We start from the raw sequence: 27,032 nt of genomic DNA on the forward strand, positions 1-27,032 counted from the left end.
AACCAGTAATGTGAAAAGGTTGCACATACAAATAGCTATATCCTTTAACCATCAAAATGAAATTGCAGCTGCTGACTTCCAACCTGCAGTGTATCAGCTAAATAAGCTGACAAATTTCCTTGTCTATTAAAAGTTGCATGCATATGCACTGGGGATAAAAGGAGGGGAAACCATAGATACAAGCCCATGGATGGGGAAGACATGTATGTAAATATTTTTTTTTTAAATTAACCCCATTCCCAATACACCCAAACACTCAAACACACACACATGACAAAGTATTTCCTTATGTCACCAACTCTGAACATTAGCAGCATATTCCTCTTCAACCTATACCTAAAAGGCACTTGCGAGAGAACAGGACATAAATTATATATACCCTAAGTTATACATTCCTCAAGCAGCATTTCATATTCTCCTAAGTACCCTTGCAGATTTTATTTATTTCTCATTTCAATTTATATAGCTGGATATTGCAGAATCTATAGCCAAGGTATTCTCACACCTCTCAACACAGCCATTGTGCAGGCTGTATTACACTCCTGGGTTCCCATGCAGAATAGTAAAATACATCTTTAAGGCCTACATAAAGCTAGTACAGTAAGGGCCAATCTGATCTCCAGCAGGTTGATGTTCCATAAAATGGAAGACACAACAGAAATGGGTTTCTTGCTGGGCCCCATCACACAACACTCCCTAGCTGACAGGACCTGGAACATGCCAAAATGATTACAGGAATTTCAGTGGAAGCCACTCGGGCAGTGTTTCTCAACCTTGACAATTTTACAGCATGTGGACTTCAACTCCCAGAATTCTGGGAGTTGAAGTCCACATGCCGTAAAATTGTCAAGGTTGAGAAACACTGCACTAGGGTCTTCCTGCAGTTCAATGCAGAAATGGGAAATCTTTTGTTGCAAGGTCCTATAGCAGAGGTACTGCATATACACAGATATCCATTTGGGGAAAATGGTGACATGGAGTCCATCTTGTTACTCAGATGATGAGCTCCAGGAAAGACTAGTAATCATTCTAAGATGCCTGAGTACTCTAATATAAGAAAACCTGCCAGTCATTTCCGGATGATATTGTTTCTTAGTAGTCAGACAGTCTGGCTATTATACTGGAAAAGCTTTTTCTGTAATGAAATATTATTAGTCAGATAATAGGTGCAGAAAAAGTATGTTTGGCTGAGTCTGATGGAGAACTGAAGGCGAGTAAAGCAATGAGCCAGGCAACTAAAAGTTTAGAACAGAATAGAGCTGGAAGGGATCTTGAAGGTCTTCTAGTCCAACCCCCTACTCGAGTAGGAGAACCTATACAATTTCAAACAAGTGACAGTCCAGTCTCTTCTTAATAATCTCCAGTGATGGAGCGCCCACAATTTCTGAAGGCAAGCTGTTCCACTGGTTAATTGTCCTCACTGTTAGGAAGTTATGTTCATTTAGCTATTGTAAATGAACTAAATTAATGTTGGGTATTTGAGAATCTGAAATAAGTACCCTCTCCCCACCTGGAAATACGGTAAATACTCCCTGGTAGCTGAACCATTAGCTGAGACTGCTGAGGAATGTGGGGGAAGAATAGCAATTTCCCAGAAAATGAGACAGGTGTTTGTGGAACATTGCACCAGTGGAGGTGCACAACAGAGTCATTCTCCGTCCATTAAAAAACAAAAAAATAGTCAGCCTTGGCCCAAATCTTAACCATCCCTAAAGCAGGAGAAAAGCCGTCTTTGCTGTATGGAAGACAAAGGGATAGTTGGAGTGTTGCAGATTGATTTTTGTTGCACAACCATCCTGCTTTATTTGGAGGGAAACACTTCCAAACAGTTCAATATTCCTCATAAAACTTTCCCATCTTCTTTGTAAACATATTTAGATATTCACCAACATTCCTTTAAGGATGAAAAGTTCACATTGCTGCCTGATGCCTTTAAGTGATAAGCCATTCATCTGAAGCACACACACACACACACACACACACACACACACACACACACACACACCCCTCAGTTTTTCAATTGCTAACATAGCAATCTGGAGGCCTTAGGCAGTTGACCTTTCCCGCCTTTTTTTATTCTCCTCTTGTTTCAAAGTTTGCTGAATAAGCATTACAAACACTGTCTTGTCAGGAGATTCAAAAATCAGAGCTATGTTTTTTAATATTTTTATTTTTTTAAAAAAAAATCTATTTTCTTGGGTCATTTAGGCTGGGCTTACTAAAACTATTCTCCTATATAGTGTCACCTGAGTGTAAACTCCAGAGCACTTATATTACCAATATATTACCAAGCAAAGATGCATAGTTTATATTGTAAATCACCACGCAAAAACTGCTAGTTACACCCTACACCAGCTTTTATTAAGATACAAGAAATAGTGCAAAAACTGCATTAAGTGATAGGCAATGGCATTTCAGTGCTTTTTTATTTTATGTATTTTGGCAATTTCAGGCATTTTAAGATTTATACATAAGTGAATAGCTGTTTTTTTTAAAACATATGCAGGTATCCCAATGAATTATTGTCTTATTAATACAGTAAATGGATTTGGGGTATAACATTTAAAGGATTTTATTGGTTTCCCATCAGAGATTCAAATTCAACTACTTTGGGTTAAAGGGGAAAAAATTGAGGGCATTCAAATAATAATACTGTATCAGTGTCAAATACAGTATTTTAAATATGGTTTTCAAGATGCATTTGCTTGCCACACCATTGATTCTTCGTTTTGTTTTCTGCCAGAATCCAATGAAGACATAACAATTTTAATCTGTGAGGCCTGGTACCTATTCTCACTTTGCCCCTTATTTCCCACAGCATCAGGAGAGAGGTTTTGGACAGAAGTTCCTGATCCAAATCCAGTATGAAAAATTGCAGAGTTTCTTAGGACTATTTCTGAGATACAAGGCTGCTTTGTTCCTAATATTCACATTCTGCATTGTTGGACTTAGGATGTTGTTTGTGCTTATTGGCGAATGATAACGGAATACTTGTGACCACAATTGAACCCAAACTTTCTGTTGTTAAGCAAAACCTTTGTTGAGTGAATTTTGACTCACTTTATGACCTTTCTTGCCACAGTTGCTAAGTGAATCACTGCAGTTGCTAAGTTAACAACACAGTTGTTAAGCGAATCTGGCTTCCCCGTTGACTTGTCAAAAGGTCGCAAAAGGTGATCGTGTGACCATGGGGCAGTGGAACCGTTATAAATACGAATCAGTTACCAAGCATCGGAATTTTGATCACATGGTCATGGTGATGCTGCAATAGTCATAACTCTGAAAAATGGACATAACTCATTCTTTTCAGTGCCATTGTAACTTTGAACAGTCTCTAAACAAACTGTTGTAAATCAAGGAATACCTGTGGAGAATAAAGTACGTTCTCATTGGTAGGAATCCATGACAAATCTACGTTTTGAGTTGTCATGCGGGATCAGTCATATGATGGTGATTTATGCAAGCTAATCACTCTAAGTGCTTCTAAAAAATCCCTTGTTTCTTTGGGTAGGAAAATGCCATTTCAAGGCAGTAAATAAGGCAGGAAGAAGGATTTTGCTAGGATTTTTAGCTCTACTCCTCCGCTAGCCACTTTTGGTTCAGTCAGCCCTGCCCACATATCTGGAATGGATTAGAAAATAGTCAAGGAAGTCTAGGTCAATTTCTGTTTTAAAATGGATCTTGAAGAGTTGAGACTGGTTGTCTTAAGGAATTCTTTATAAATAAAAAAAGTAAAAATAGTAAAAAATATATTTTGGCAATATTTATTTATTTAGCATATGGCATATCATACATGGACTAGCAATATATATTAACATTTCACCTAGATCAATAAAACTCAGTGAAATATAAATGATAAAAAGATCTATGTTCAAATGCCAAAGTCTAGGCCATTGAAGAGCAGTATTGTTTATATGGAAAAAACCAGATGCTGGACCGGTGTATGCTCTCATAGCTGGTCATGAAGTAATCTACAATTTGATGTGGGACCCTGCAGTCACACTGAGGGGAGGATACAATGCCCTATTTATATAGAGAGTCCCGGCAGATACTGGGTGATGTACGATTCCTATTCAAGATTGTCCATTGCTGGTGTGGTAGTTCAAAGCTTGGCACCTTTTTCGTGGGGCCTTTTATATGTCTTCCTATATCTGAGTGTTCAGTGACCCATTTGGCTTTCTATGAGGAATCAATGTTAAAGTTGTTGACAGATGTTGTACAAGTGCCAATGGGGGCTTCCTGAAGTTTTCTGGCTGATAAATGAGGAAGGTTGGTATGCATTGGTAGCATACCAATTTTTCTGTATTCTTTCACTACTGTCTCTTGCCTGTGTAAAGCTGGTGGTGCTATATGGCTCAGAACAGGAAGCCAGTAAGTTGGAGTGGTTTTAATACATCCACTTATAGTCCTCATGGTGTTGTTAAGTCTGGCGTCTAACTTACTAGTATGGCAACTATTAAGCCATATAGGGGCACAGTATTCCGCTGTGGAGTAGATCAGCCTAGTGCTGATAACCTGTTTTTTATTGTTCCAGAATATGATCCATGAACATTTACAGCCAAACTGTGGAACCAGCATAAATTGAAATTAGCTTCCTTTATCTAGCTTGGGGAATCTGTGATTTTCCAGCTATTACCGGATAATTAAAAAGCACCCTCATTTGTGGCCATAATGGCTAGATCTTCCACAAATTGTAGTTCAGCAACATCTCCAGTCCTCATTGTTTCTCATCTTCTAAATCATCCTTACTATTGATGGGCCTCTGCTTTCTTTGACCACTAGTCAGAAAGCAGGCCATTTTTCTCTCTAGTTAGAAGAGAGCATGCAGATGTGCAAATGCATTGTTGCCTAGTGCTTTTAAAATTATCCATGCAGAAATAAGCACACATGAAAAGACTCAACCATGACTGCCATAGAAACACCAGTCCATACATTAATAATTACTGTTCCTGTGTAATTCTTGAAAATTGATTACCATGGAGAAAAACAGGTCCGTAGCTTGTAATGCCAACTGGATAGCTCCGAGAACTGCTTAGGCAGATGCAAATATTGAAGTCTCTTTTCAAGGGTGGTACCCTGCCTCCTTTGACTGTGAACTATAAAGTTCCATTTCTGATCTGCTATGTAAGCCATCATTTGTCACCTCACTTTATCCTTATCCTTCTTCTGTCCTTGCCATGCTTTGTTGTCAAAGCAACAGGAAACAGATCTGTACAGAGGCACACAAGCATGCTAGTTTGTCTCTAACCAACCAGAAGCTGAAGGAAGTGCAGCTAAAAATCAATAAGCTGTTTTGTTCACCAATATACTTCAGAGGCATGTTGTGGCATCACATCTACTTCCTGGATCTATCAGTGATGACTTCAAAATGAACTTCAGGCTCCATGCTGATTTTAAACCTTGCAGGTATTACACTTCTGTAAGAAAGTGATTTTGCCTTATAACTTGAGTCTAGTCCCTGATCTATTTAATTTAAGGTGATCTATCTAGATTTCCCTAGATACAAGTGAAGATGCTAAGGATTGAATGGGGGACATTCTATAATCTATGTTCAGCTGTCATCATTTTGTTTCTTCACTTTTTAAAAATTCTGGTACCACTCAACTAGGAAGTATGCCATTTATATCAATATTAATTGTGTGAATGTGTATGTGTGTGTGTGTGTGTGTGTGTGTGTGTATTACGAGCAAAGGGGACCAATCTAGTCTGCCACCTTGACATGGTGTATTCATCCCTTGTTGTGATCTATTACAGATCAGTCATTTTGGCCAGACCCATTATTTGTATTCAGAAAAGAAAACATGCATCTCTGCCCTTAATTCAAATAGCAGGGTATAGCGCAGTGATGGCGAACCTTTTAGAGACTGAATGCTCAAAAAATGGCCCCACGCACACCTGGTCCCTGCTCCACGCCATCCACTCTGCCCCTGCCCACCCTCCCCCAGCTCCACCCTGGGTCCCACCCACTCTGCCCCTGCACACCCACAGGGCCATTCACTGCCTCCACGGCCAGCCGCAGATCACCCAGGCGGCCCAGCAGAACCATGGCCACGCCCTCTGCCCACGCTCTGCAGCATCAACGGTGTGTGACGGCGTGAGGGCGGAGTCTTGTCCCCGCTGCCCAGCTGCCATGTCCTTGGCTGCACTGCTCCGCGCGGGCCATGCCCGGGCGTGACTCTCCTCCGGGGGGGCTGTTGCGGAGGAGGGGGCTGCAGGGAGAGGCGGAGCTGGGACGACGGTGCACGTGCCCACAGAGAGAGCTGTGAGTGCCACCTCTGGCATGCGTGCCATAGGTTCGCCACCACTGGTATAGTGCCTTCAGTCTTGATCAGAAATCTAGCCGAATGCAAAGTATTAAAGTCTTCCTCTCCCAAGGTCTGTAAATCCTTCTGGACTTGTCATTTACTTTTTTAAAAGCTATTTACCCATTGCTATACAGTATGTACAAAACAGGCTGCATCCAATTTGGTAACATACATTTTGCCAGTTTGGAGACATACCATATTATGAACTGCTTCATAATAACTTACTGGTTGAAAATCCTATTTAATTCCCATGTACCAGAAATAGAGATAAAAAAACCTATGAAGAAAATAGCATATATACAACAGGAGATAAACAAAGGAACATAACAGAATATGCTCATGTTTCTTATACTGTGGTATTCAGAACCATATCATTTGTGCTTTTGGAAAAAATAGTATGTCTAACTTTTCATGTTAGTCTTAATGAACTTCAGGAGACATTTTTAGAGAGCCATGCAAAGTACTTCCATTAAGAAGCACTAAAATTTACCTCTTTCTTTAATGCTTTACAATTTTGATTTTACAGCAAAACCGAAAAATATGTTTTCCAACCCCAATGAGAAAAAAGATTGTAAGTTTGTGCAGTTCTGCATTGTATATCCTAGTACCTGAAATAATAAATGGAACTCCTATCATTATGCTCACAGTTGGCCAGCTAGTTTTGGGCTCTTTTTAAAAATAATTTATCAATATTAATCAGTGCTTAAATTGGGCCTATGCACTATTAGCCCCATCACCAGCTAGCTCCAAGTGGTCACTTTGGGAAGTCTTGCACTGGATCTTGGATTGAAAGTCTGTCTATAAGTGCACCATGGCATGGAGATAATAGGGATCACTCTAAGTTGAACTAGTTAAATTTTATCTCCTATACATCTGAGTTAGACAAAGCCATCAAAGTTGTTCACTATGGTGATAAGCTTGGGAAGTAAGTTTGACCATTTGACTGCTTGAACGTGTTCTTTCTCTATCCTTAGCTTCATTGGATGACACTAGGTTTTAATATTATGAAACAAACAATAAGCTCTTCATACTTCCATATTTATTAGTGAACCATTGTTAGATTAATAATAAACATGTTTATTATTTAAATACCCACTCTCCACTTTTGCTTTCTTTGCTAACTCTTTTATGGCCTAAATATTCTAAATAACTTCATATGATCACCAAATACAGCCACTGTATTCCTCACATTATTAATTAACAAATGAAAAGTGAGTATCAGCTTTTTTAGAAAATGGCACAAATTAAATATAAGATTATATTATCCATATTCTCATTTTTTCTTCAGACAGCCATGTGACTGAGGAGAGATTGGAGAGGAGGAGAGGAGGAGAGAACTCTCCTGTTGTTGAACAAGTTTCAATCATCCTTTACAATATCAAATGGTAACATATTATCTCTACCATAAAGAATAGTGATAACCAAGAACTACCTAAAAATAGACTTTTGCCTCTACATCTTGACCAATTTGGTTATTGGACTCTCTCTTTCTCTTTCTCTCTCTCTTTCTCTCTCTCTCTCTCTCCCTCCCTCCCTCCCTCCCTCCCTCCCTCTCTCTCTCTCTCTCTCTCAGTTTTTTCTGACTGAATCCTGCATTACTACAGTCTTTGAAGGTGAAGGGGGTTCTGGGACCGTGGATCCATTACTTACACTTTAATTGCCTCTGCAATGAGGAGATAAGAGTTAATACTCATCTGTTTTCTGCTTTGTTAGTCTTATAGTTCCCAGTAAAATTATTAGGGCTAGTCCATGTTCTTTTCTTGCCTTTGGGTGCCATTGGGGGGGGGGGCATCGGGTTAAGCCGGAAGTGGTAAAGCCTGTTGCAAGCTGGGAGCTTATTTCAGAAGCTGCCAGTGTGTGGCCCGTCTCGGCTCCTGCTCCTACACAGTTGATATACTGTACATCGGTGTTATTTAGACCCCCTACAATCCTGGCTGGTGTAGCAAGAAGATTTTGCTAAGGAAAGTTTTGGGTCAGGATTGGCTATGCCCCACATTCTCTGACTGCTCTGCACTATCTAGTCCCCAGAGATACAGTTGCAGTGACTGATGCCCCTTTGCAGGGACATGCTAAAGAGATGCTGCACAGCAGTTTCTTCCTTTGAAGAACAAGCCAGCCTGATATGCCCTGAGAGCCAATAGAGGAAAAGAAGAGGGTTCTTTCAAGTTTGTTGTAGGAAGAGTTTTGTATGTGGTGAGAGAGGGGTGATCTCAACCCAGGGGGAAAGTTAGCTTAGTTAGAATTATGTTAGGGGTTTGTTTTTCTTTTGTATTTAAATTGTTATGAGAATGGAAACTTTCTTTTGGTGCCTCTCATAAAGTTGACATTTGTTTCAATTGGCCAGTTGCCGGCTATAGCCCATCTCAGCTGGGTTGAGCTAATGACCCGACTTTTTTGTTTGGTTTCCTTTCTGTAATTAGCCAGACCTGTGTTGGGTGAAGATTTCCCTTCTATCCTCTTTGGGTTCCTCCAGAATGCTGGTGTGGTGGGAGAAACCCATTTATAGTGGGGAGAGGGAATGACATCAAGGAGAGAGTTCAGCATCTGGTCATTGAGTGTGGTTACCTCAGAACTGAAGGGGCTGATTCCCCCTCAGTATACTTCCATTTCACACAGTGGTGGTATGTTGGCAAGAGTTGGTAACCACACACCGTGCTCCGATAAAGATTGACTATTCTTTTTTATGGTAATTTTATTAAACATTACAATTAAAGAATTAAAACTATTATATACTAAAAAGAAGATTAAAAAGAAAAAATAGAAAGTCCAGAAAAAAAAATAGAAAGAAAAATAGAAAAGAAAGAAAAAATAAAAATATAGTAAAGAAAAAGAAAAGAAATATATACAGAATGTCTTCCTCTTTCCTTATAACATGTATAAACAATTTTAGTAATTTATCAGTTTCTCTTAAAATACAACAAATGATCTTTTCTCTCCATATCCCATCTCTTATCTAGAAACAAATCCTTAAAGTCTCATTGTTCAGTCCCGGTCAGCAAAAATCTGTTAAGGATTACCAAAGATAACAATACATAATCAAATAATCAAACAACGAATCAATGAACATTTAGAGGCAAACAAAGTCATTACTAAAAGCCAACATGGGTTTATCAAAAACAGATCATGCCAGAGAAATATTATTGCATTCTTTGACCAAGTGACAAAATTAGTGGATCAGAGGAATGCTGTGGATATAATTTACTTGGACTTCAGTAAGGCATTTGATAAAGTAGATCACAACCTACTACTTGATAAGATAGAAAAATGTGGGTTAGACAGCATCACCACCAGATGGATTTGTAAATGGCTGAAAAAAGTAAGGTTCTACATTTAGGCAAGAAAAACCAAATGTACAGTATAGTATAGGTGGTTCCTTGCTCAATAGTAGTAACTGTGAAAGGGATCTTGGAGTCCTAGTCAACAGTCACTTAAATATGAGCCAGCAGTGTGCTGCAGCTGCCAAAAAAGCCAACACAGTGCTAGGCTGCATTAACAGAGAGATAGAATCAAGATCACATGAAGTGTTAATACTTTATAACACCTTGGTAAGGCCACACTCGGAATACTGCCTCCAGTTTTGGTCATCATGATGTAAAAAAGGATGTTGAGACTCTAGAAAGAGTACAGAGAAGAGCAACAAAGATGATCAGGGGACTGAAGGCTAAAACATATGAGGAACGGTTGCTGGAACTGGGTATGTCTAGTTCAGTGGTTCTCAACCTGTGGGTCGGGACCCCATTTGGGGTCAAATGACCATTTCACGGGGGTCACCAAACCATGCTGTCCGCCATTTTTTTCCCTTTTCCCTAGCTGTCCTACTCCCTCTTATTGGTGGCCACACCCACTTGGGGGTCACCACAACATGGGGAACTGTATTATGGGGTCACGGCATTAGAAAGGTTGAGAATCACTGGTCTAGTTTAACGAAAAGAAGGACTAGGGATGACATGATAGCAGTATTCCAATATCTCAGGTTGCCACAAAGAAGAGGAAGTCAAGCTATTCTCCAAAGTGCCTGAGGGCAGGACAAGAAGCAACGGATAAAAACTAATCAAGGAGAGAAGCAACCTAGAACTAAGGAGAAACTTCCTGACAGTTAGAACAATTAACTAGTGGAACAACCTGCCTCCAGAAGTGGTGAATGTTCCAACACTGGAAGTTTTTAAGAAGAGACTGGACAGCCATTTGTCCGAAATGGTATAGGGTTTCCTGCCTGAGCAGGGGGTTGGACTAGATGACCTCCAAGGTCCCTTCCAACATTATTATTATCATCATCATCATCATCATCATCATTTATTTTAACCCTGGTCAAATAAACAAACTATCAACACTGTAAACATTGGATGTTCCCGCTCTGACAACTGATCTCTTTGCTTTTAACATGCTTTTTCTTCTATTTAGAAATCAGGTGCAGAAGAGGGGTTGGGATGAATGCTTGAGCTCAGCTAGCCATGATAATAAACACTGCTTTGTGGGAACCCAAGGACGGATTGATAATGTTTTGGTGGGCTGAAGAGCTGGAGAGAAAATCCAGGTTTCAGGCTAATTGGAGAATGTGATTCATGACTGCTTATTGGGCGTGGGAATTGCAATTTGTTACTTTGTATCCGGGGGAAGGGAAACTAGTTTTGGGTTCAACTATGTAGTGCCGATTCTTTGTTTCCTGAGTAAAATGTTCTTTGAGGAAGAATTCTTGCCTTGAAGTTCTTAAGATGGGTTCTTCTTTTTACTTTTATCCAACTTAGCCTTTAGTCTCTTCAAATAATGTCCTAGAATTTTTCATTTTTGTCTTTGTCCCTGCAACTATTTCATTGCTTACAATTATTTTGTTTATTCCAATTTCTAATAAAAACAACATGGCAAAAATTAAAATATCTTTTGCATTAGATTAAAAAAAAATCAGCAGGGGCATGAAGAAGGATAAAAAAAAATATTCTCTTTTCCAAACTGGAAAAATAAAATACATTTGTAAGCAAAAAGTATAAGTCATAAGAAAGGATTTGATTATCCACCCTCCAGACAATCTCCTAATTTCATAAAGGGTTTTTGAGGAAAAAATGACATAGTGTATTAAAGCAGGGAATCTCAAGGATCCAGGCCAGATTTCCAGATACTATATATTACTGCAGCTCCTTGGGGAAGAACACACAACTGCCTTTGTTAGGTGACAGTAACAGCCTCCAGCTCACTAAATTAATGAGGCTTTTCAGAGATCTTAAATGACTGTAGTTACGGTGCTAAAGAAGCCCTGAGGTGCATTCCCTTAGTTTTGGACTCCAATATGTAAATGTTTCTTTTAAAACGATTGATGATTCAGCCAACTGGTGAAATAGATATGTGTATTTTTGCCTTCAAATCAGTTTTGACTCCTCACGACTGTCTGGCCTAGTCTCTTCAGTTTTCTTAACAAGATTTTAAAAGTGGTTTGCCCTTGCCTCCTTCTTTTCAGAGCTAAGAGAGAGTGACTGACTCAAGGTCACCCTGCTGGATTTGAGCCTCAAGCAAGACTAGAAGTCATGGTCCGCCCTCTAGTCCACTACACCAATTTACATTTGACTTTGGTAAAATATTAGCTATGAATTCCCAATCTCTTGGGATGGTATTCTTCCTGTGTCAGTTATATTTTTTCATGATCTGACAAGCTTTCCTTCTGATTCTGAGTATTCAGCATGTATTATTTGAGTTTATGTCAGGAAGCTTTTTAGTACTAGCTAAGATCTAGCCAGATTCCCTAAGTAATAACTAAGGTTAGTTGTTAGTTTAATTAGATGTGATCTGTGGATACATTAACTGATGTATTTAAGCTGTAATATTATTGCCTTCAAATTATGCAACTTTGTTTTAAAGCAGTGGTTCTCAACCTGTGGGTCGGGACCCCATTTGGGGTCGAACGACCATTTCACAGGGGTCGCCAAACAAGGCTGTCTGCCATTTTTCCCCCTTTTCTTTGGCCATGCCCCTGGCACCCAGTGATGTATAAGTGGTTGGGGGTCACCACAACATGGGGAACTGTATTATGGGGTCATGGCATTAGAAAGGTTGAGAACCACTGTTTTAAAGTGAGAGGAGTAAAAGTTGAATATTGGTTTATCTGCTTATGCTCAAAAATATTCTGCTTTCACCAGCTGCCCAGTAATTAAGAAAGATTACTGACAGTAGTTGTGATCTCAAAACACACACAACTAGGTTAGAAAAGATCTAACAGCTACATTTGCTTGTCATGCTAAGCATGGTTACTTTTTTCATGGGTTATGTTATGCAAATCTAGCTAATTTGGTTGGGTTATTGTTAATCAGTATACGGATCAGGGTAGTAACCAGTTAAGCACATTGAGTGAATGTAGAGTTCTGTATTTGAATTTTAGCAGTCTGTAACTCAGTTAAACCTGAATAAATGGTATTTTTATCAAAATACCATTTGTACAAAATGGAATAAACAGAATATTGGATCTAACAAACATTTGCAGAGCAGACCAGTTGGAATCAGTGGATCTACTAGATCCAACAAATGTTTTCTATTTATGGCATCATCCAGAAACAGTGTGTCTCAAATTAATAATATGTTTTATTACATTTCACTTTTATATTATATTTTGTCTCTCACTGACTGAATTTAAATAAGTTTTTCAGGGTGGTGGCCTGTCATTAGCTGAGATCTGGATAAAGACACACAGTGTCAATTCTCATGCAAGATTGATCTCATGATTTGATACCAAAATTATTGAGCGATGTTGATATATTCCTGTGATAGTAGTATTCGATCTGAGAGAAAATGACATGTTCATTGCAAAATTCGATGGCATTACTGCCTTACATCTATAAGGATTATCTCAGTTCTAATTGGAGAGATTTTGATCCACCCCATTTCCCATCTTCTAGGATCTGATTATAATAGTATGGTGGTAGGCAAAGGAATATGCAGAAAATTGCTGTTATGTCAGCACTGGAAATGTTGAATACGACAGAGGTTTGCCATGGAGGGTGAATAAACCAAGGAACACTAGCAATTTATTTTGATAAGGGTAAAGAAAATGTGTTTCATCTTGGGCTAGAAACCATTAAGTGAGATACTCATTTAGTGGTCTGGAATTATTGTGATCATTTATTGGCTGGCTGTTCTCTGGCAGTTACAGATATATAAATATCACTGTGCTTGTCATGTTCTAATCATCAAATAGATCTGCATTTTATACTAAATTCAGACAGACAGAAATGCTGGTATTTGGAAATGTCCTAATAAAGTACTCTGATTGGATTTACACAACATTATAAACTAAAGTATGGCTGCTCACTTGTGCTGCGGATTGCAAACAAAGCTGCTGTACACTATTATTTTAAAAAATAGGAAAATAATGTGTTCAGCGCAGAGCATTCTCTACATCACTGCCAATGCATTCCTGATCATAAGAAAGCTGATTTTCTTGAGAATGAATTTGATTTCCTTTCTCTTAGATGTTTAAATGATATAAGAAAGAGGAAGAGAACTGGTTGCTAACAAAATCAATGAATAAATTGGCAAGAAAGCCCTACTCTCTCTTTTGTAACCTAGCCAGTGGTGGTGAACCTATGGCACGTGTGCCAGAGGCGGCACTCAGAGCCCTCTCTGTGGGCACACGCGCCATGCCCCAGAGATGGCAACCGTCCTCTTCAACCAGCCGCCCGCTAACTCGCCGAGGTCCTACGTGGCCGGATAAATCCCAGCACCCATGCGCTTGCTGGCCTCTGTGTGCGGAGGCTGATGGTGTCAAACAGCAGCTGCCCTGGCCCCTGCCTCGCCTTGCCCTGCGACAATGGCACCCCTGCCCTGCCTTGCCTTGCCTTGCCTCGCCTCACCCAGCAGGATGAGCCTTCTGCCCACCGCCCCACCTGCCAGAGACCCCCTGGATCTCCCCCAACCATGCCCAGCCCCCACAGGCGTCCCTCCCACAAGCTACATCGAGGTGATCATGCCCAACTTGGCCACACCCACCCAATCTCCCATGACCTCCACACCCACCCGGCACCCGGTGATAAATAAGTGTGTTTTGGGTTGCAGTTTGGGCACTCAGTCTCTAAAAGGTTCACCATCACTGATCTAGCCAATCGACTTCTCTGAAAAAAATAATAAGCAAGCATTTCTGTGTTGATCCAGAGAGAATGATACCAATCTTTTTATATGTTTTTCTGTATCCTAGCATTTTTTTATGCATGGGGCACAACTGTAATTAAGAGCTGCAGGATGAAAAGATGGCACAGTCAGTGCTGGTACCACCAGGACCTGACAGCTTCCACTTTTTTACGAAAGAGTCACTGGCAGCTATTGAACAACGCATTGCCGAGGAAAAGGCTAAGAAGTCCAAGCAAGAGCGCAAAGACGTTGATGATGATGAAAATGGACCAAAACCGAATAGCGATTTGGAAGCTGGCAAATCACTGCCCTTTATATATGGAGACATACCTCCTGGGATGGTGTCTGAGCCACTGGAGGACCTGGACCCCTATTACCTTAACAAAAAAGTGAGTCCTCTGCTGGGAGTTTAACAAACAATTTGGGAGGAGGGAAATTCTGCAGAGTCCTCTTTAGCCAGTAGGTTGGAGGGATAACTTCTATACCTCAAATTATTAGCACATAAGTAAGGATTACTACTTTTGTTCATTTATACTCACAAATAAAGCATTACGTAGGGGGTATATTACAGTATTGTAAATATGTTATTCCCCACCCTCACCTCATTATATGTGAAGCGGTTTATTATATCTTTAGTATTCACACATCTGAAGGAAAAGGGTTGAAAAAAATATTTAACAAAAATGATTTGATTTCTGTGCTATCCTACAGCTATCTGGGTTGCTGTTAGATCTTTAGCATTTGAACAACTGGACTCTGATTTGCTATTACAAAAAATGGGAAGATATTCTTGCAGGCAATAAATCTTATGAAATAATCCCGTCTTCCTGCTTTCAATTTAATTACAATTAAAATAATTCTTTGGCCTGGTCATCTACAGCCTGCTATTCTTCACCTGCCTATCTCCCAAAATTCAGAGCCAGAAAGGTAAGGTCAACCTTTCTGGGAATTCCATATGTTAATGCAGCATTTGGAGAAGGACACTGTAAGCTTTAAGAGCAGAACATTATTTTGCCTTATAATTTCTTCTATAAGGAATTGTGTAACAGCAGCAAGATACATGTTTTTAAATTCTCAGAGGATACATATCAAATCCTGCTCAATGAGTACTTTCCAAAATTTCATTCCACTTATTTATTCTGAGTAGAGCTCTTTTGTTAAGGGCTAAACAAAAAGTAAAAGGTAAAGCTCTTTTTCATACAACTCAGTTAGCAGGATGTTTGTATTATTGTTTGAATGCCTATAAATCTTGTCTAAACCAATTCCTGGTTCCTGGGTTCTTGAGATTTGAGCAACTCTTTCAAGATAAAAATGGTATAATGGCTTTTTAACTTCACTGAATAGAACAACTAGGATTGTTTTTTTTAAGCATATGATCATAGACATAAACACCCCAGCAGACGTGTGTTTGACCCCATCTTTACCTCAGAATAATTGGTATGTGATCTGGATATGGATGACATTAGATTGAGTCCTTTAACACATCAGATCATTTCCTGGTCCAGATGGCATTTTCACTGCTCATACACTCTACAAGGAAAATTGGCCCATGAAGAAGGTCTTCCTCAAGATCTAATGGACCTTGATGGATTCCAGAAGGTTCTTGGGGAGTTTCATATGATCTGTTAGGCTGTTTCACTGAGTGCCTGGTGGACTTCTGGCATGAAGGGATGCTTAGTATGATTCTTCCCAAGCAGCCTTTTTCTATACTGGTTGACACTGGGATTGGAGGTGGGGGTGTTCCTTGTTTTATCAGGATGTATGGGACAAGATATGTTACAAGCTAGAATTGAAGTGCCAGTGAAAGGAAAGTAGGTACGAACTACAGGTAGTTCTCACTATAACTGGATCCAGAACTTCTTTCTCTAAGCAGTGTGGTTAATAAGTGAATCATGCCCAATTTTATTACCTTTTTGCCACGATTGTTAAATGAATCACCACAGTTGTTAAGCAAATCTGGCTTCCCCCATTGATTTTACTTGTTGGAAGCCCCCTGGGTAGGCACAGATGGTGATCACATGACTCTAAGACATTGCAACCATTCTAAATACATGTCAGTTGCCAATTCTGATCACATGACCAGAGGGATACTGTGGCAGTCATGAATGCAAGGGTCAGTCTTTGCATTTTTAAAATAATTTTTATAACTTTGAACGGTTATTAAATGAATGGTCGTAAATCAGGGATTACCTGTATGGTCAAGCCTACCACCTGTGACTTTAAGTGTGGGGAGGAACTTGTTTAAATCTGAGTGCTTCCTAATAGAGAAATACGAGCAGGAAAAAGTCTTGTGACTTTTTGTCACCAGATTTTGCAATTAACATTGCTCACATTCTCTGTAATCTTGATTATTCACGGGCAGAATCAGAAGTGATGCCCGAAGCATGGCTAGCAACATTATCTAGGACTCCTTTTGATCTGTGAACTCTGATGAGTGAATAGGGTGCTCATATCCTCAGTTTGGATTCAGTTGTGGAATAAAAATGCATTTTGCTCTGGTAGATAACCTTCAACGCTTTTAAGGAATGCATCCATTCTAGTATTATTATATCTTTTGGGGGTATTTGATACTATTAACCAGGTCATTCTGTTAGGCTGCTTAGAGGACTGGGAGTTGGATGTGCTGTCTTTTATTTTATGAGGGAGCAGATCCAATCTGTGATGGATGGGGAATTGAAATCAGCCCATCAGGTAGTCACTTGTGGATATCCTTCCTCCGCTGCTGTTCATTATAGACAGGAGACTGTGAGGAGAGGTCATTGATTCATTGGGAGTTAGATACTATCAATATGCAGATGATACTGAACTTACCATCTGTCAATTTCTTATTAAGATAATTGTAACTTTAAATTCATACCAATGAGTTCTAATTCATGGATGAGAGCTACCAGGAGACTTTCTGAAGATTAAGCAACTGCTATATCTACTACATCCCTTTCCCAGCAAATAGATATGCTCCAACTTATCAATTCTACACAGCAAATAATAAATCTCTGCAGATATTATATACAGTTTTTCTTCATTTCTTTCAATGGGGAACACAATTACAGTTCCCCTATCCTATGCTAACAAAATACAGAGTATGTCCTGAAATTGCTGGAATTTGAGGGGAACCCAAAATAGAAAGCAGAATATATTCAAAATAAATTTTCCCAAACTCTAGTAAAATTAGAGTCCCTATCTGCATTTATTGGATTTGCAGGACCCTCCACATATTACATAATTTTTACAAAGATTTTGGAAGGCATAACAATTTTTTAAAATATAATCACAGTTACAAAGTGAAGTACGAGCATGGTGCACCATATATCATCTTTTTTTAATGCAGCTTTCCCAGGCATAGAAAAGTTACCAAGTGCAGCTTACAATACTGTTTAGTTATTGAGACTCATGTCCTGATAAAAAGAAGTTTTTTAATGAGCTTTCCTTATTTGGTAGTGAAGAACTCTATAGTGTTACTAGACTTGTCTAAGCCATTGATCTCAATAGATTAAAATGTTGGCGATGGGGGGAGGGAACAGATGAGTTACTGACCGAAACTGAAGCTGTTGAGAAACTAGTCTATAATTAAAACCACAGAAAGAAAAAGCTTTTCTCATGCTGTCAGAATCTAGGTTTTGCTCCTGAATATAGTGTACAATATTTAGATTTTTATCTAGTTGTATATGTCTGGCTCCATGTTAGAGACAGTATTTGCTTAGTTGATGAATCCACTTCGAATCATGTTGGTTGAACAAGATTAGATAGTGGGACAGAAAGATTACCTTCTATATTTGTAACTGCTGCTTTAATAGATTCTTTTGTATATGTGACAGACCAATGCAGAACCCATTTTACAGGTTCTGAATCCAATTTTCTCCATTATTGTTACTTTTTTTCTAGACATTTATAGTGTTGAATAGAGGGAAGGCAATATTCCGATTCAGTGCCACATCTGCTGTATACCTGTTAACTCCTTTCAACCCTCTTAGAAAAATAGCTATCAAGATTTTGGTACATTCATATCCTTTTCGAGTTCTTAATTCATAATGATTGAAATAATGCTATTTCTGTTTTCAATATTTTGACTATTTAAACTATGGAGGCTTTGTTTGTTTATTTTTCTCCTTTGCCCGTGCATTTTCTCTTTTTGCCTCTTACTCATTTCTTCATTTTTTATTTTATTTATTTACCCAATTCTGCTGATGTTGCCCTTCAGCCATTCATGAAGTGTACAGCTTTAAAAAAAAGATGTTAAAAAGCCTTCCTTTTTTAATTTCTGTTTTCCCCCATGATTTCTTGTCTGCAGCCTTTCTTTCTCTGATCCTGCTTTTGAATTTTGCTTTATTATACTAAACACAGTGATTTGAACTCTTGACCCTGTGATTTTTAGATGGTTATCAAGAGGTTCTCAGTAAAATCAATAAGGATATGCACCTTTTCTTAAAATGAATTCATCTGCCAATCGTTCTTTCCCTGCAGTGAGATAAATGGGAGATTTTGTTTATATTGGAAGAGCCATTTCCAATTCCTGGGGCTCTAATTAGGCATATCAAGACAAATCAAATTTCCATGTGAACTGAGTGTCCCTCTTGAAAAATATCCCTGAATCTTCTGCTAAATTCTCAGGATCCGTGCTATATATAAATTGATTTATTAGATCTTTCACAGTTATTTTCAGACAAACAGATGTTCAAAATATAAATTTGGAGCAGTCTAGAAGTTATGTCTGCTGAAACTCATCTATAACTTGTAAGATGCTGCATTTTGTATTCATCCAATAAACCATGAGGATGTCTCCTTGTTATCCACGGTATAAATGACGAATGTTCAATAGATGTTCTTACTAAGCTGCTCCCTGTGTTTTGTTCTGTATGTCTGAGGAGATTCTCAGTAATCCAGGTCATAGTTGTTCACAAATATTCTTTTGAGCCTTACAACCACATTCTTGCCCTCAATAGCTATGTTCTAGAAATTTCTTAATGAACAGCTTGGTTGTACCTGTGTGGGGAATGTTTTCTGAGGTTTTCGCATACCCCCTCTGGCAGTTAAAAGGAAGAAACAGCTAAGACCACACATTGCTGCTCAAAGCACGAAGCTGAAAACACCAGCCTGAAGATGACGAATGGGACTTCGTCGAAACGTCGCCAAGACACTTCCAATTTTACGCGGGAGAAAACCCAAACAACCAAAGACCTACATATATATATATATATATATATATATAGTTAGTCAAATAGTAATGATCACCAAGAGAGTATCTATAAAAATAGAATTTTAATCCACCGAGCTTTCGTCAAACACAATTGACATCGTCAGGGTTAAAAGGTAAGTGCCGGGGGAGAGTCTTATATACAGCTGTTTAGTGTCTGCTTCCGGCTCCTGGAGCGTGTCATAGGCCCCAGCTGATCGGGTTGGGTCTCCAGCCTACATCCCACATTACTAGTCTGCATTCTGTCATAAGTTGTTTCAGAGTTGGGAGTCCAGATCTTTTTGCCTTCCTTGCTCATAGCCTCCCCCCCACCACCATCCCACACACGACTTCCCTCTACGAGTGGGGGTGGGCAATTATCACTTTCAGTATCCTTACAAGCCTCACGGCTATTTTGGTCTTGTTTATCCGTCTCCCGGAATTGTGCCCTAGATTCATAACCCCCGCCCATATTGTTCCTCCTCCCCTCCTTCTTCCCCTGGGTTCCCCTGTACGGTCCGCTGTTCGTTCCCACACGCTCTGTCTTGCGCACCGTCAAGATGTTTTTTGTCGTTGTCCTATTGTCAGTGGCTCGTTGTTCCATCCGTTGCCGGTGGGCAACGTTACCGTCCGTCCTTGGTTCTCCATTCCCACTCCATACGGTGCTCTTCCCCTTTAATTAAATCTTTAATTCAAAGACTTACTATCCAGAAGACATCGCTCGACCCCCCTCCTCATGTAATCACATTAATGCAGCCCCCACTGATGGCCCCCCCTTCTTGGAACAACTACAGACCAGTCCTGGCAGACAACTGCGGACGGATTCGCCACGATCCGTAGAGAACGGAACAGCATGGAGATGGAATGGAAATGGATGGAGATTCGAGAAACTGGAAGAAAAACGGAATACAACCAGGTCCGGTAGAGATGAGGAGAACGACGATGAACCCCCCCATGAGGAGGCTACCAGACACAGCATGACAACTCGATCGCAATCCAGCAGGAGAATGCACCCCCCTTCGACACCCCCAGCGCAAAGTTATGGGATGAAACAGCGACTACAATTAAAGGGGAAGAGCACCGTATGGAGTGGGAATGGAGAACCAAGGACGGACGGTAACGTTGCCCACCGGCAACGGATGGAACAACGAGCCACTGACAATAGGACAACGACAAAAAACATCTTGACGGTGCGCAAGACAGAGCGTGTGGGAACGAACAGCGGACCGTACAGGGGAACCCAGGGGAAGAAGGAGGGGAGGAGGAACAATATGGGCGGGGGTTATGAATCTAGGGCACAATTCCGGGAGACGGATAAACAAGACCAAAATAGCCGTGAGGCTTGTAAGGATACTGAAAGTGATAATTGCCCACCCCCACTCGTAGAGGGAAGTCGTGTGTGGGATGGTGGTGGGGGGGAGGCTATGAGCAAGGAAGGCAAAAAGATCTGGACTCCCAACTCTGAAACAACTTATGACAGAATGCAGACTAGTAATGTGGGATGTAGGCTGGAGACCCAACCCGATCAGCTGGGGCCTATGACACGCTCCAGGAGCCGGAAGCAGACACTAAACAGCTGTATATAAGACTCTCCCCCGGCACTTACCTTTTAACCCTGACGATGTCAATTGTGTTTGACGAAAGCTCGGTGGATTAAAATTCTATTTTTATAGATACTCTCTTGGTGATCATTACTATTTGACTAACATGAATATTCCCAAGAGTCATGTTTTTGTTTTTATTTCCAATCATATATATATATATATATATATATATATATATATATATATATATATATATATATATATATATAAATATAAAAAACTAAATGTTAAGATTCTCTTATTAGAAGAAGGAGGCCCCCAGTTCCACTCTTTACATCCCCATGAATTTTCAGAAAAGGCCTCTGGTCCTGGAACCCAATACTCCTTGGCAGAAGCCTCTTTCTTCTTAAGAATCATCACGTTGAAAATCTTTACCAAAATGTAAATAGAAATTATGTATGCTAATTTAGCAGTTCATCCCAATAATCCCTTATATACTGTTCTGAGCACCCACTAGGAAGGTGAAATGCACATGTAATACCCTTCAAATAAAGCAGCTCTCAACATGTTTTATTTTATGCTGCCATCATGTGGCCATTTAATGCCTCATAGACAAGAAAACATTTCTAGTAAGATGGTGACAGGGAAGAATTCTATACTGTTGATGACACAAATCTTGAATTATTATTTGCATGACTCAGCCATTACCTCATGAAGGAAAGCAAAAAAGTCAAGATGATGACCATACTACCAGTGTCCTGGTTTTTTTTACCTGTGTCACAATGCACAATTAAAAAAAGGGTAGGGCTTTAATCACCTGACTGTGGCCACCATTTTGACTTTTTGGATCCCTTGCAGACACTCCTGAAATTGCTGTTCTTACCGTCATACCACCACTTTCTTAAGTCCTTCCATTAATAAGCATGCAATTGTTGTGAAGCCAGTCAAATGTTTTTTGCATTCTCCCTAAAAGAACAAAAAATTGATCTAATTATTCCACCAGGACTACCTTAGAAGGGTGGGGCTAATACGAAGTTGCCTTTGAAAAGTATAAAATCTAACTTTAAGTCAGTTTACAGAAGCTAAAATGTCAGACTATATTTGAGCTTTAAAACATTAATAGTTCAGAATTATTAATGTTATAGAGCATAGTTTAGCTCTATAAAAATTCAGCGGATATTGAGCTGAATACTATTTTTCCTCCATGTCAAAATGTTCTTCCCTGATTGCTTGTCCTTTCTGTTTGTGGCCTTGTCAACGTATTTGTATTCGGGTGTTATACTGGCCCCAACATGTTGTTGCAACTACTTGATTTTATTTTTAATAAAGAGGTAACAACTTTTTCTCCATCTTTCATTTCTATAAAAATCAATTTAATTTTTTTAATTTCAGCTTATTTAAAAGTTTACTTTAAAAAAACCTGGAACAATGTAGAAAAGTTTGGAAATTCTCTTTGAGCATTATCTAAATATAGAAAGGTTAACTGAAAAATACATTGCCAAAATACATTGTTGATGTGATAATTTTTAGGAAGTGTTTTCAAGTATGTTTTCCTTAACTATTAATACATTATTCAGTATGCTTATTATGTGCACTATTTTGACCAACTGTGTATTTATGACCATGAGTAATCCTCCAGAATGGACAAAGAATGTAGAGTAAGTCAAATTTTATTTCCATTCAACATGTTAACAAATCCAGAAACTGTTTTTTTATATACAGTAATCAAGTGACTTATTCTAATGGCAAGCAAACTTCAATAATGAGTTTCATAGCATTGTTTCTTACAAATTATGTAAGTTGTCCTGGATTATATTATTTAGTGCCCATTAAGTTTATGCATAAGAAAATATGATGTAAACTGGGCCTGAAAGCAAAGCCTATGTTCTATTCAGTGAGTTACAGTGCTACCTTCATTTCAAGTATTTCCATTGCCATGATTCTCACTAGTGGAAATACATGTATTTTCTATCATTTGCAAGCTTATATTTACTTGGCTATAGCTTTTATGTATTATCCTTGCATATTGGATTTTAATTCCTTGCAGCTTCCTTCCTTCAGAAACTTCACTTGTTAAATATAACATAAAGTGGAACTGTTGCTCCCATCTGCTTTTTGTCCTTTTGAATTATCACCAGGTCGTTTCTTTATTCCCCAGAACAGAATCATTTGCTATTTTAAATTTCTGGCATTTTCTCCATTTTAATTTTTAATTGGTACCTTTGAAAATGTTGTATATATAGTTAGTACGATTAACAATTGTTTTCCTTTAATTTTTGTGCTGAAATTTTCCTCAGATACACGTTCACTGGAATTTATACCTTTGAATCACTAATAAAAATTCTTGCAAGGGGCTTCTGTTTAGAAGGTTTCACGTTCCTCCGGGATCCCTGGAATTGGTTGGATTTCACAGTTATAACATTTGCGTAAGTGTTTCATTGTGTTCTGATTATTTTTCTTTTGAAGCATTTAATAGAGAGTGATCTCAGGAGAAAGGTTTATTCAAGAAGGAAAAGTATTTTGAAGGTTTTGTATAACAATAAATTAATCTCCTTTATTCATGTTATTTACTTTTTAGCATGTCAGAAGCAGTCTGGGCTATAGAGCAAAATAGTGTGTTTGGCCACTTGCTTATAATAAATTAATACACCACTTCTCAAATTCCCAAATTAATTTTCACTAATAAAAAACAATATGATTTATGCATTGACTTATTTAATTTGAAGGTCAGGAAAGCATATTAGTAAATACAAGGCAATTGCAGCAAAGAGAGACAAGGTGTTAATTAAAAAACCCCCAGCAAGTAGCCTAAGCTCTGCCTCAATTCTGAATAACTGTGGTTTAATTCTACAGGTATATAACAGAATTTGTAAACCTAGGCAATGTTTCAGCTCTTCGAACTTTCAGAGTATTGAGAGCTTTGAAAACTATTTCTGTAATCCCAGGTAAGGAGTGGCTTGACGAAGTGCCAGGCCCCTGGTATTTCCAGCTGTTTTTTGTGTGCTGTCATTGTGTTTGTATGTGAACTCCCCTATTACAGATATGTGACAGAATTTGTGGACCTGGGCAATGTCTCAGCGTTGAGAACATTCAGAGTTCTCCGGGCATTGAAAACAATATCAGTCATTCCAGGTGAGAGCTAGGTTAAACCCAGAGGCTGACTTTTTAGAACTCTATGGAAGATGAAATCATCTTTTTAAGCATAAGCCATGTTGCTCACTGCGCAGTAGAAGCAAAAATAAAAAGCAAGAATCAAAAACATTACTTTCAGTCTAATGTGATTCTTTGCTTTTTAAATATTACAGCTTAAATTTTATTTCCAGTCCAGCCTTTGTGTTTAACACATTCTTGCATGAGACATTTGCAGTAAGTGGCTATACAATTTGCATCTTATGACATCAAGCTTTCCACTTTTAAATTAAAGGACAACATAGTGAGGCTTTCATATTGATGCAAATTTTATCATTTTTGCAGGCACTTCAGATAAACTTGCAATCTGTTGTTTATATGCTTTTTAAAAAATATAATGTGTAAAATATGCAGAACATAAAATATAGCATGGACCATGCATGGGGATTTCCTAGAAGTTGTGTGCCTTCTCCAAACCATCACCTGTTCTATACCATAAGATTTAATCCAGTATCATTAAAATAGCTTATATCATATACACTTATTAATAAACATAAACTGAGGCACATTGTTGAATACATTACAAAGTGGTCTCACAATAAAGGTTTGAGCAAGAAACACAGCAAGTGAAAATAATGTGCTTTTCCATAGAGATGTAGCATGGATAGCAAAATTGTATGTTTTGCTTAGGCCAAGTGTTTCTCTGATTACATACAATGTATATTTATCTATAAATATAAATCTATTTTATTTGTATATTAAATTGGAGATCAGCATATACTTAACAGCTACTCATTCATGTTCATAGGCAATCAGGCTTTTCATGAAACTCACAAAGACAATTCATTTCATTGCCATACCGCATGAAAAAGTACTTGAATCAACATATTCTTATGAAGTCTTGAACACTATATCAAAATTGCTTCTTTCTTTTTCTTGGCTTGCAGGCCTGAAGACAATTGTAGGGGCCCTCATTCAGTCTGTGAAGAAGCTCTCAGATGTCATGATCTTGACCGTGTTTTGTCTGAGTGTATTTGCACTAATAGGGCTCCAACTTTTCATGGGGAACCTGAGGCACAAATGCCTGATTTGGCCACCTGACAATTCTACTTTTGAAATAAACGTCACTTCCTACTTCAATAGCACAATGGGAGAAAATGGTACCTATGTAAATACGACAGTGACCACTTTTAACTGGGACGATTATGTCAGTGATGACAGTAAGAACTGATTATTTATTTTATCTATTTATCAAATGTATTGGCCGCCCATCTTACCATAGGGTAACTCTGGGCAACTTACAGTTACATCTTAGTTAAAACATAAAATGTTAAAATCAAACCTTAAAACTTATATTCTTCATGTTTTAACCTTTCCTCCAATGGTTTTCCTTAGCAGATATGGTGCATTCCAAGCAAATGATGTAGTTGGTTTGCTACTTCATTCTGTTTCCAAGCCAAGGAATATTGATTTTGTTCTTTTCTACTACAGGTAGTCCTTGACCTATCCTCACAATTGAGACCAAAATTTCTGTTGTTAAGCGAGACATTTGCTAAATGAATTTTGTCCCATTTTACGACCTTTCTTGCCACGCTTGTTAAGTGAATCACTGTAATTGTTAAGGTAGTAACATGGTTGTGAAGTGAATCTGGCTTCTCCATTGATTTTGCTTGTCAGAAGGTTGCAAAAGCTGATCACATGACCCTGGAACACTGCAATCATCATAAATATGAGTCAGTTGCCAAGCGTCTGAATTTTGATCACATCACCATGGGGATGCCGCAACGGTCATACATGTGAAAACGGTCATAAATCACTTTTTCAGTGCCGTTGTAACTTCAAATGGTCACTAAATGAACTGTTTTAAGTTGAGGACTACCTGTAATGATACAAACATTAAGGAAATGTGTTAAATTGTGGTTTAAATTGTGGCAAATAACATTTTGTACCATCTTATATTGTGGATGACTTTTAAAAAAAAAATAGTGACATATTCCAGAAAGACTGCCATATTAGTCTAGTAGAACACAGGCCCCCAAAAAGTGATTAGGGAGCCTTTAAAAGGCCTTTCCTTTTTGCTGAATTGAGATACTATCCAGCCATTCTTCAATCAGCAAAAAGTGATGCCAGCATGATATTCCTGCCACCATGGCTATTATGCTTCCGTTGCTTCTGCTCCCAGTCACTTGGATCTTCCTCCCAAAATGGGAAGAAAGTCTGTGGATCAGAAAACCACTGTCTCCAAGGGGGGGGGGAGAAATCCCTAATTGCTAGAAAAGTTCTAGACCAGGGGTCTGCAACCTTGACAACGTTAAGACTTGTGGACTTCAGCTCCCAGAATTCTGGGAGCTGAAGTCCACAAGTCTTAAAGTTGTCAAGGTTGCAGACCCCTGTTCTAGACACTCTGACATCCAGCCAAAAGAGGAATGGCTGGGGAGGCCTATGTTGAGATTAGAGATTGGGGGAGAGGAACCTTGAATGAGCCATTTGAAAGTCACCAGCCTCCCTTTGGCACTCGGAAGGTTTCCCCCTGCAAATGAGGGCTTGTTCCATTTTTCCAATGATGAAAACAAATTTGATCTGACTTTAGCTGGCTTCTGTGACAGTCTGGCACTGAACTGGAGGCTTGCTTTCTCCTCAGCCAATAATGAGTAAGCCACGTTGATACGAGGATGAGGAGGGCATGTGGAAGAGACCACTACCAGTCTGCTCATTTCCCTGAAAAGTAATGGTGGCAAAGACTAATAGTTTCTGTACACTTTAAGGCTATCCTTAGAT

General features: G+C 39.0%; 1 protein-coding gene across 1 annotated transcript in view; it reads left to right on the plus strand.

Moving 5' to 3' along the window:
• Positions 1-27,032, plus strand: part of SCN2A (sodium voltage-gated channel alpha subunit 2) — a 121,056-nt gene that overhangs the window by 46,192 nt on the left and 47,832 nt on the right. The window contains 9 exon segments of the mRNA XM_039352798.1: positions 5,195-5,406; positions 7,594-7,690; positions 14,479-14,800; positions 18,294-18,412; positions 22,694-22,783; positions 23,423-23,551; positions 23,979-24,080; positions 24,082-24,257; positions 25,202-25,474. Coding sequence (XP_039208732.1) covers positions 14,531-14,800; positions 18,294-18,412; positions 22,694-22,783; positions 23,423-23,551; positions 23,979-24,080; positions 24,082-24,257; positions 25,202-25,474 — 1,159 coding nt within the window. The 5' untranslated portion in view covers positions 5,195-5,406; positions 7,594-7,690; positions 14,479-14,530.

Source organism: Crotalus tigris, unplaced genomic scaffold (genome assembly GCF_016545835.1).
Source record: "Crotalus tigris isolate CLP2741 ecotype Arizona unplaced genomic scaffold, ASM1654583v1 scf7180000018477.2129921, whole genome shotgun sequence".
Taxonomy (NCBI): Eukaryota; Metazoa; Chordata; class Lepidosauria; order Squamata; family Viperidae; genus Crotalus; species Crotalus tigris.